This window comes from Phaethon lepturus, unplaced genomic scaffold, assembly GCF_000687285.1.
Source record: "Phaethon lepturus isolate BGI_N335 unplaced genomic scaffold, ASM68728v1 scaffold13892, whole genome shotgun sequence".
Taxonomy (NCBI): domain Eukaryota; kingdom Metazoa; phylum Chordata; class Aves; order Phaethontiformes; family Phaethontidae; genus Phaethon; species Phaethon lepturus.
Window position 1 is genome coordinate 85,003 of NW_010525657.1, and position 12,148 is coordinate 97,150.

The window sequence follows — 12,148 nt, forward strand, 5'->3', positions numbered from 1 at the left end:
CTCTAAGGATTTTTGAGCAGTTTGATGGATAGCTTGGTTTCTGCTCTGCTGCCCTTAGTGTATGCAAGGTCACTGCAGAGCTAACGGGGGAAAAAAGCATTTAATGGTGTAGCTCTACAAACCAGAAAATACTAGGTGCTAAATTTGGCTTGACTGGGAGTGACTCATTTTTCTTTAGTTGGCTTTTTAGTAAAAGCCCATCTCTTGTGCTTTTGCAAGCAACAGGCAGATTGTTAAACCCACAGCAAATCTGTAAAAGTAACTGCATCAATGTGTCAGAACCACCTTTGTCTCTGTGGATAACTTTCTGAAGTCAGTAGCTCCAAGGAAAGACCTCTTGGCTGAGACTTAAATCACTATCAGACACAGAATCTACTTCAGTTCCTTTTGAAAATATTTCCTCCTAATTTTTTACAACATAATATTTTATTTATAGTTATGGCTAAGCAGTCTTGATGTAACTGCTGAAAAGACAGTAAGTTCATTAAGTCATTTAGGAAAGTGAGTTGTATGGCCTCGTCTTATCACTGAGCAAGAAAATAGTGATATGACCATGGACCACTTGAATTCTGCATAGTTTCCTAAAAACAGATACCCTTGGTTGATGTAATAGCAAATGTCTCTTGGGCAAGCTCCACTGAAAGCTGTCTGTCGAGTCCTGCCTCTATAGTTAGATTCCCAAGAGGAATAAAGACAGCCTCTCAAATCTCTTCTAGGTGTTAATATTTCTTCTTGGAGCCTCAGAAAGACTGAGGCATGTTTCAGATGCCATGTTATTTCAAAGCCTTTAGGACTTTCTTTAGTTTGAGATTTACAGGAAATCAATTTTTTTAGTTTTCTCATGTGTTTATTCACCAGCCTTCTCTTAGGCCAGCAGCTAAAAGTGTTGTTGCTACAGAAAAATATTTGTTACACCAAGAACTATCTTTTCAAATTTCACAGCCAGAAAAAAATTTTACAAAATTTTTTCACATATAACACTTGTTCTTAAGGTAAATATGGATAGTATACCTAGTATCTCTAGTGATTCACCTGTGGCTGTATTGCATTATATTTTGAGAAATATTTAAACATAAAATTTCCATTGAATTCAGTGGGTGTTTGAACTACAGACTTAAATGCCTTCCGTGCTGGAAATGTAAATCTCTACATCAACACTTATAGGAGTTTTTTAATGTGTTTCGTACAGTGCTAGGACTTTCCTAGTACAAATAGTAGCTGCATTACAGATACAGAATTAGTCCTGCCTGGGGCAAGGTTCTCACCTCACATAATTCCATCAGGAAAGAGCACTGGGGTTTCATTTGCTCCTGGTCGTCAGTCTTGCTTCACACTTTTTGCAGCCATTTTTACAGGTTTTGCATTAGGTGTGGGCAAAGAGGGAGAAATGGCCTGTTTTAAATTAATATGTACAAATCATACTCCCAAATTCTTGGATAAGAGGTCTGTGTGCAAAATTCTGTGTTTTAGAGAGTACTTTTAAAGAAGGCTTTTCAAGATGAAGTGTTTGATGTTGAACTGGAAGGCTGCTGATGGATTCCTAGGTTCTTGCCAGGGCACAGAAGACTCAGCCCCAGGACAGAAAATCAGCATTAGCTCAAAATGCTGTGTGTCAGTGAGCTTTGACTTCTGTAAGAAACAAGTTTTATCTCAAGTTGATGGACATAAATTTACAGAGACTTGGCCAATATCACCCAAGATGTCAGTGGCCACACTAGCAGCTGAACCCAGAGTTGAATAGAGGAGCAGTGTCTTCAGATAATTAGCTACTTCTTTCCTGCATTGTTACAACGTCTTTCAATACCTGACTGTAGAATCAAGGCTGATGTTGACCAGACTGTGTTTTCAAACAATAGCAGAGCCACTTCATCAGAAAGTAGTTGTTTAAGGTGGGGGAGGTATGTGAGATAGTGAAAAGCAAAGTGGGGTTGAACAAAACGATTTTGCTAATTTGGGATGAAGGAGGGACAAGATCAACTTAGCAGTTCACAATAGGTGAAATGAAGAACATAGAAATATTTGAAACATAATCACAATTATTACTTAAATATTTTTCTTACCAATTACTCAATTGGTCTTTTACCAGCTTTTCAAGTTAACTGAGTTAAAACAAGCAAACATATAATGATATCTCTTTGAAAAGTGCATCATTTGTGTAGCATCTTTATCTTCATAACAGAAAGATAATTAACATCACTAATTATCTAATTAAGTTCATTAACTATCCACCAACAGTGCACCGTGAAGTTGACATTATGTTCTTCTGTCAACAAATGCTTTGATTTCTTAGGAAGTAATTAAAATGTAAATTAGCATGTCATTAAATACACAAGGGAAGTTTGGAATCAAATATTCATTTCAAAACTGCTCATAGCACACATTTTTTTTTACTTCAATGAAAGCAGGCACTTTACTATTAATGATGTATATTAAACAATTTCCATTATAATATTATTGTCTTGTTTAATAACTGGCTCAAAGCTAAATTACAGTATGCTGCAGCAAGCTGGAAAAAGTTTCTTTAACTTTGAACAAAGAAAATTTTATGTCCTCTTAAGCGGATATCTGGCACACTGGTTATTTATTATTTTCAGATTGTTTATGAGATCAGAAAGAAATAATTCAACAGGTCAATACATAAGGTAAGAAGTACATGAGAACATAAAATGTGGAGCTGTCTAATTTTGTGTAATACAAATCACTGAACTTTCTGAAATGTTTGGGAATAATTTCAACATTCATTGAAGACAACTGTTCAACAGAGAAGTTAGAATATAAAGGTTGTATGATGATGAATACAAATTATTAGGCTGACTCAGATCCACAGGCCACTCCACAGTCTCTCCGCTATAAAACCCAGTAGCAGTTGCTAAGGATGGTGTGTGACAGCATAATGCACAATAGAAAATCTATCCTAGCAAAATTGTTCCTTTCTTGATTTCTATCAGTTTTATCTTAAAACCTGAAATACAAGAAATAATATTCCTTCCAAAACTTTTTTCAGGTAACTATTCAGAGGGAGTTTTTCTGTGTTTTTAAACTCAGTGGTGTCCTCATTTAATTACACACTGTATGAAAAAATGTTTTCTTTTACGTTTCCTGCATATTTTTTAAAAAGGTGTTTTCGCCTTTCAAGCTAGAGATTGTGTCTGGTTCAGGTTTAAGCCTGGTTATAGGATTTCAGTGAGTGGAGTTTAATGTTTAAAGCTGTTGGCATTGAAATCTCATCTTTCAAGAGCTGCTGGTTGGAGTTTTATTTTCACATAACGGAGATGATGCCAAATGAGTTGAATGGTGTTAATGTGGATGAAAGCAGATTTTTATTTGGTTGCAGAGAAACCCTAGAAACAAGTGCTAGCCACTGAAACAGAATTCTTTTTTTTCACTCCTGAATCTATAGAAAGACAAATAATTTTTCATATTTATTTGTTCAAATATGTCCATTTTCTTCCAGAATTTTGATGCAACATTTTATGCATAATAATTTCAGAATGTAATAGTTTGAATTAAGTTACTTTATGTGGATTATTTGATTCAAAAGCCTGAAGCAGCAATTTAAACTGAATCAAACTTACATTTTTGTTTTAAAACCTTTGGTGGAATCAACATTCTCGTCCACAGTTTCCCACAAGAAAATAATTTTTCATTATTCATTTAAGTTCTATATTTGTTCTGTTTTTAAAGACAAATATTTTTTTTAAATTATGCTATTTATTATTAGAAATCTTTACAAGGAGAATTATGACCAAATCTGCTTATGAACAAGTTATGAGGTTATATATGGTGTCTCATCTCATGCAAGGGGTAGTATAAAATACACGTAGGAGTCTGGGTGCCTAGAAAATTAAGTATGAGTTTCTATCAGACAGCAGAGACTGAAAATAGCTGAGTGTGAACTGGATGATGGCATGTGCAAGTAGAGAACAGGAAATCAGGGGAAGTCCTAGAAATCTCTGTAAGATGAACTTAAATGTTTCTCCTATATGAGGGTATAGGTTGCTAACCTGTGCTGAAGTCTGTGACCAGTCATGTCTTGTTGTTCTCATCCTTGCTAGCCAAATTCACGATAAAACTTGGTTGTGCCTAACTGTGTTCCATTCACGCTTTCTGCCGCAGAGTAGCCTGTAGGGTCCAGGATTGTTCTACAGGCACTAAAAAGCTCCAGAACTAATCTTGTCACATTTAAATGTGTGTCATTTTAGGAAAACTCATAATTTTAGGGGTGAGGGAAGAGATGTTTCTTTGTGTTCTGTACGCAGAGTTCTAAGCATATGCTAATGTTTACAGAACTCTTCGTCAGCTAAAGGATTAAAGTGCATTTTTTTCTTAAATAAAAGTTACGATTCAAATGTAATCAGAAAACGCCAGTACATGAGGCTTTCAGGTAAGTGCAAGTAATAAAGTCCTAAGTTACATACACCTGTAGGACTTCACAGAAAATCATCTAGAAATAGGAAAATGGTAAGAAAAGTGAAGGCAAGAAGACACCTTATTGCTATTCCCTGTAATGACAAAGTCTGACCTTCATCTTTTACTAGAGGTAAAAATTAATATCTCTGCTGTAATAGGATGGAAACTGAGCCCTCAAGAGGTTGAGTGCTTATACCAAAGTTACAGAAGATATTCTCTGAGATAGGATTAAAGAACAAACATGTCTCACGTCCCATTGTGTTTTTTTGCTATTAGGAGATAAGTTATCTGTTCTCCCAGGAATTCATCTCTTCAGTAGTATCATCTGTTGAAGGAGTGTGTGTGTATGCATACATACATACATACATACACATATATAGTTGCTATAGAAGTAGGGCTGTTTCTCTGCTGCCTGAGTTTAGCTGATAAATACAGTGTGTAAGTCTTATCACATGTATGCCATACTTTGGGTTTATCCTCTGGAAACCCACTCCTGTTGTGTGGGTACATTTATGATACACTGAAATATGGAGGTTTTTCTCATTAAGTTTGCTATTCCCCAACCAACTGGCGATGCCAGGAATCCATCCATGATCCTTAGGAGCAGTTGGCACTGTGCATTAACCTCCTAGAGGGTTGAGGCACCAAGCTTCCATGCGACACTTAACTGCTGGAACTACAGTCTGTTGAAAAGCTAAATGAATTTTGGCAAAGCAACAATAAAATCCACATGGCAATAACAATTCTGCCTGCAAACAACCCTCAGTGTGGAGAGTGCTTGCATAGGACTAGGACAAACTGCTCTTTAATCTGCTAAGGAAAACATTATCTGCTTAGCTTAATGCTTGTTACTTGGTGACTAATGAAACGATTTTTCCTCTTATAAAATGAACTTACTCACTTCTTAGTGCATAGTCAATTACTTGAAAAGTAGTCTGGTCACAAGATAGGTGGCATATTTGGCTTATTGTTTACACAGGGTAGCAGTGTACCTGGTCTCTGATTCACTACATTAGATTTAGTAGCAGTAGTAGACTTAGATGTTATGTACTTTGTCTCTGTATCTGAACAATAGGGCTGGTGAATTGGAGACTTCACCTAGCTCTAGTAATTTACGATAACGCTTGAGGAGTTCTCTGTAAAACTGCCATGCTAGCTGTAATCCTATCCTCTGGTTGTGAGGACAATGAAGGGATTGATTTATTCTCTGTGATTTAGCAGGAAAGGACTAGAAGTATTAGGCTTTAATTGTGCATGTCAGGAGGAGAAGTTCTGGTTAGATGCATGGAGAAAGGAGGAGCATGAGAACTGAAGGGAATACAAGCAGATAGTTTTGACACCTCAAAAGAGCTTAGGCTCGAAACTTAACTGCTGATAATCTGGCTCTGTAGCTATGTAAGTCACAGTGGTTCAGGAATTTTCCATTAAAAAGATTATTGGCTTTAGATGGTGACTGCAAAAATCAATCACTTTTGTGAGAAAGTGTCTCCTCCCTGACTAAGTCACATCATCAGTTACAGGAGGTCCGCGCTGGTTAGGGTGTGCAGTCCAGAGGACAGAGGTGGGATATGGGCCTGCTGAGAGGAGCAATGCTGCACCACAGGTGGATGCCTTTTGATGTTGAGTTACTGGGAAATACATACTTAAGTAAAACTGAACAATTTGCTCTTTAGAAAATGGCATTTCCTTAGTGTTCTATTTCATAAAAAATGCAGCTTTTCTGTTTGATTTAAGATGGGAAGACTGTATCAAATTAGTATCATGTCATTCTTCTCATTCTAATGATGCTAATTTCTTGTCTCCCTCTTTTGCAGTCATCACCCATAGAGGTTTTAAGCATGTTTAGTTGCCACTTTTAAGGTCCAGGTGCTGCATATATATTACCTGTATGTTTGTATCTTAAATGCTTGGATTAGAGGCAAATCTGCCCCCACTTCAGTAGCAGACAACTTATATGTATAACTTTTGAAGTATATACCTAAACACATCCTGAAACACAGTGATTTCTTGAATCAGGCTCATTAAACCTGTTTTTGCCATGCATTAACTCTTTGCCATTGTCACATATGCTATTTATATGCAGTTTGTTGTGTCTCTAAGAGCTCCTTACCTACTGTTCTATTTTTCTATGCCCATGGAATACTTTCTAAAAACCTAGTGGTTGCTTGAATAGCTGTAATCAGATCAAAAAAACACCCATGTAGAATTGTGAAAGCCCAGGTTAGAGGGATAAGGTATGTGGACTCTTCCTGTGATATAAAATATAGTATCTCGTAAATCAGCTATATTAGAGTATGATCTGGCACTGGGAACATAAGTGTAGAAGGGGTTTCCAAATTAGTTCATCAAATTGTTTCCTCCTCCCACCACTGCATGCTGTCACCATATACATCCTTTTTGTGGGCTTATCAGGCTGTTTCAAATTAATTAATGTGGGGTTTGCCCCATCACCAATCCCCTTTCCCCCATGACCAAATTATAATGGTAGGATGTTCCAGAAACTCACTTGTCTTAGTTTCCCCATCTGTAAGCTAAAGACTTTGACCTCTTTCATAAAGACCTCTGAAATGTACTGGTGAAAAGTACTGTACAAGAGTAGCTATTTTTGTTATAGCTGCGATGCTATATGAATGCTCTTACTGTGTGTGCTTATATATTTATAATATTCATTTTGCTCAGAAGAGCTAAAGTAGTAGACTAATATCACTAGTTGTAGTCCTCACCAACAGATGACTAAAACAGATGCTTCAAAACAAGTTAGTGAGTATTATCACTATCATGCATGGGACCATGCCCTTGGTGCAGTGAGGGATCTGGATATTTGGGCTTTTCTTTTATTTCTTCTGAGTCCAAAATTATTTTGTATTTAAGTTTATTTTTATTTATTAAGAGTTTTGGCACATACTTTTGTGTGCATGTGTGTTCTGTAATACAACACATCGCCCTTAATTCCCCAAAGAAAGCCTCAACGTGCAGAGCTCCAATGACATAATGTTTCTTTAGGAAAAAACTGTGGCATATGTGCCGTCTGTATCATGCAATATGAGTTTATTATGGCAAGCCTGAATATTTATGGGGTGCAGGAGTGTTAAGTGAGAGATAGATATATAGAGATATATATATAGACCAAAAAAAAAAAAAAAAACCAGACATAAAACATTCCAGAGCTCAGCAGAGAATTGTTAACTTAGACACACCTCAACCTTTTTTCTTTTTTCTTTTTATTTACCAACTGTTTTTTATTACAAGCAGCCTTTGAATTGCTTTAGTTGACAGAAATTATAGCAAATCCACTCTTCGGGGTTTTTTTTACATGCTAATTTTTCTGCCAACATTTTTCTCCTTGCTGGTTTTACCTTTCCCCAGTGCTAATTATTTTCTCTTGAATTTGCATGAGGTCTCCATGAGGCAAGAGGAGAAACAGTTTTTGATTCTGTGAATTGTCTTTTTAATAGGGAAATAGCTTGTAAATTCCATCACCCTTTTAAGTTCTCAATATTGGCTGAGGAATTTGAGGCAGCAGAACGAGCTGTCTGTACTTAGAATGTGATTGTCTAAGGCTGCAAAATCGAGAAGTCTAAAAAAAGACTTAAACCATGGTATCGTCCTCAGAGTTTTAGGCCAGGATGATTCAATATGGCCTTTTAGTCTGCTCTTCCCTAGAATTCAGGTCATATTTCTTGCATTTACACCTGCTTTTCTGCATATGAAACTCAAACCTTATATTACCTTACACAATATTAACAATTACCAAAGCTGACATATTGTTTTTGTTCAAGAAAGATACTGCACTGTGACATTGTTGTATTTAATTTACAGCATAAAGAGTTGACATTTTAAAGGATATTCACCTACAATTTTTAAAGGAAACTGTTTATTTGTTAAAATCTTGTTTGCACTAATTGTTCATTAAGCGTTATGGTGTAATTGTTCTGACTGAACACTTAATAAATAAAAAATTATATATTCTAATAATAGAATAAACATATTCTGCATGTTTATTGGATAGCTTTTTAAGGTTTTGTTTTTGTTTCCTGGTTTGGTGAGGTTTTTTCCAATCACAATGATCTCCAATTTTGTTAACTGTTCATTTCATTTTACAACCAGATGATTTTCTTGTGGGGATGATCATCAGGGACATGTTCATCTGCTTGAAGATGACTAACTATAGCTCATTTGGAAGCCAAATGGTTAGTCTTCAGTTCACCAGACATGGCTACCAGAATTTTTCCTTCTTAGGACCCTTCATATGTTTTAAAGGCTAGGAGCGTGGTTACTGAAGTCAATGAGAATCTTCGCAATGTGGGCTTTGACCTTAGGGGTCTGATCGGTGACCATGCATGAGTGAAATACAGACTATGAGCAACTTTGAAACAGCTGCCAATAGAGCACTGGCTCGGCTTGAATAGCCTGTGGGTATCTGAAATGGTCGTTAATACTTGGAGGAATTGGTTGTCTGTTCTGAATGGCTGTTACCCTATGTCCACACAGAGCTGTGATCTCAGCTCTTCTCCTGTACTAAGCCCGGCTCAGCAGCACAGAGATGCTGTTGCTTTCTAGGTCAGCCTTTATGGGAGTTTTATATGAATTATGGAATAGTTTTGTGAGGCCACAACTGTGATTACAGGTTTAATGACGCTTTAAACAAACAAAAATGTAATGACTTTCATCAGTGTAAAACAGGAGCTTCCTGCAGGGAAACACCAATAAATGTGACTTCACGGCAGGGGTACAGACCTGGCTGGCAGCCAGCAGTAATCGGCGTACCACATAGACCTTGTGTGTTAACTTAATTATAGCACAGTGCAAGCAGCAGCTAGACGGTTTGCTGTGAGGAATCACCGCCAGCATGGCACAGAGTCCATGCATTTAAAAGTTACCCATCTGATCCATGGGTTTAGGTAGTGAGAGGCTGGGACTTTCACAGCCAGTTTAGCCTTGTGCTGTGACTCACAGCAATCTCACTTTTGTCAAGGAAGCTCAGGTGGGCATGAGAGCCTGCAAATAACACTGGGGGCACTCTAACCTCTCCTGTATAATTTCCGAACAACTTCTGCCTTCTCTACCACCACTAATCCTCAGGAATTTATCAAAGGAACAGATACTTCTGCTACTCTCTGCAACAGAGTTAATGGTCAGCCACTCTGATTCTTTTTTTGTTCCATTTTTTTCCATTTCATGGCTCTGGTGTGCCTTTTGTAACTTCCTGGGAAGGACAAGCAATCTTATTTTGACTTCATGTTCAAGTAAGCCTGCATCCTTCCTACACATTTGGCTGACGCATGGAATAAATATTTATGGTTTATTTGGATACTGTGACTTTTGGGATTCTGTTTCTTTCAGTAGTGATGAGGACCATCATCCTGAGTCAGGTCTGAATGTGTTGTACCATTGACTTCAGGAAAAGAAAAAGTTGCTCTTTCAGAGAGCTTCTGGTTTGGAAAATTTTAAAGCAAGTATGCACAGATGATCAGACATGGCATCATGTAGTTATAATAGGATAGCTAGAATCTTTTTCTAGGAAATACGCTGTCAAACAGGAGAATTTTTACCTGTGACTGTTAGTAAGAAGGCTGTGGTACTGAACTCCTCCCAGTAGCTACTTGTCAGCAGTTACACAAAGAGCTACTGAGCAAGGAGAGAAATAGATGGAGCAGCAATCCTTGTCTTTGCATAGAAAAGTCTGAGTTAAAAGACTGTAGAACAGCCCAATGAGTGTTGGACAGCCTGCTAAAGCAGAGTCCTGTGCTGGTTCTTCAGTTGCCTTCATGCAGTAGGATAAACCAAGGCACTACCTTACTCGGCAGTTGTTCAGTGTTTCTTTTATACACACAGCCTTTCCATGTGCTTTTTTCTGTTTTCTGATCAGGCAAAAGAATGTCATGAGAACAAATACTTTACTTGAAGTCTTTTTGGGACCCAGAATTTCATAGATGGTAAGGAGAAAATGGGGAAAACCTAGCATTTTCAAAGCTGGGAGCTTGTCTTTGATTAAAGTTTAACAGGTGAATTTGAGGAAGTAGTATGATAGTGAATATCCTAGGTTGTATTTTGTTGTTACTTGCATGATGCTAGTTTGGCACCTGAGATATTCAATTGAGTTTAATAACACTTCTGCTGATCTTTTCAAAAGGGAGGCTCAGATAGGAAGCCTGTTTGAAATTCTCTGATTTGTGTTCTATATAGGTCTTGGCTATGTGAACCTTGTGACCCAAAAACCTGTGGGTTTTGGTGGAGTAGGTAAGAAGAGGATGAAACCCATTTAATTTCCCTGCTCCCTGAGTTTAAGGATCCCACCACACTGGACCATTGTTCATGATCTTAGCCTGTGTAACTCTGAGGATAGTATTATAGTCTGTTTTGTGGTTGGAGAGGTAGAGGTTTAAGGCAATTGCATGTCTTGCTGAAGATCACATAACAGTCTGTTTGCAGAGTGGGGAATGCAACTCGTAATCTCTTGACAGCAGTTCATCAGTCTTGTACTTGCATAGAGACCCTTAGCTTGAGAAGTTCATTCCAATAAAACAGCAGATTAAATGTATGACTGTTAATGTGGGTTCACTGTTCCATGAGTCCAGTGCATTCTGGAAGGAAAGGTGGCCGAGAAGTTCTGTCAAACTGCTTTGGAAAACATGTGTTTCTAGAAACACCTAAGTAGCACTGAGATTTAGGGCATATCTGTGCTGTGTAGTGGAGCAGGGGCAGTTATTATAGGTGTTGCCTTGCACTAACACAGCTGTACAAGTTTCCAGTTCTAGAGCTAGCTCAGACATCTTTGCATCACAATTGCATTAAATAGTGTACTTACACGCAAATTCACTTGTTGCTAGAGGACTTACGCTCCTAAATCTCAAAAATGTTTTTGGAAACAGTTGTCTGCAAAAAGGGGACATGGACCATTCCTTCTTCTTGCATTTTCTGTTTATGCAGCAAGAAGGAAGTATGTTGTTACAGACCCTTACCTCAGTAAGGGTCTCTACAGCAGCTAATTGTCTTTTATGCTACTTGCAGTACTAACGAATTCATCTCCAAAAGGAGGAGCCTTAAATTTTATTTGCTATTTTCTTTCTCCTTCTGAGTAGTTCCACTAATGACCCTTGTTAAGATCTTGAATATGTTTATCTTCCTGGTGTAAGTGTGCAACTTGCTCTCAGATGATTACCTCATCACTGTACTGTCTGGAGAGCAGACACAGGCCATATTCCCTAATTATTCTTGTAAAACACAGAACAACTACTGTCTGCTTCTGCCTGTCACAGAGTTTACACCTGCAACATCTTAGTGTAATGTGTTCTGGTGTTTCTTCTAGGGATTTGTGACATGTATGGAACGGTACCGAAGAATTGGGCAGGAGCTGTACGCCTCTTTATACAAGAACCACATTCAGGTAAAGAACAGGAATATTGGGCAACAGCTTTCTGTTTTTGAAAGGATACTCTTGAATTACCCTGAGAAATGGAGCATTTCATCAGAGAGATGAATACTGTGCCCAAAGAAATGCTGAGAGTTGATGAGTCAGTACTCCATTCCTGATATCACCACTGGTGTGTGATATAATGTCACTCACCAATCAGATTGCAGATCCTCACTTTATCTTCAGGTGCCTTTTTTCTTTTGTTTAAATGAGTTATTCCACTCTCACAGTAGCAGAAATGAAAGTCAGGACTTCGACCTTTTTTTCTTAGCAGCCAGTAAAACTTTTCAAGAGGTCACAGAATCACAGAAATCACAGAAACAC

General features: G+C 37.7%; 1 protein-coding gene across 1 annotated transcript in view; it reads left to right on the forward strand.

The window, feature by feature from the left end:
• LOC104616084 (WD repeat- and FYVE domain-containing protein 4-like) overlaps positions 1 to 11,797 on the forward strand; it is a gene marked incomplete at its 3' end in the record, with an annotated part of 74,366 nt that extends 62,569 nt beyond the window's left edge. Inside the window, exon 39 of the mRNA XM_010282834.1 lies at positions 11,720 to 11,797. Coding sequence (XP_010281136.1) covers positions 11,720 to 11,797 — 78 coding nt within the window. The remainder of the gene's footprint in view (positions 1 to 11,719) is intronic.
• Positions 11,798 to 12,148: the final 351 nt, after the last annotated feature.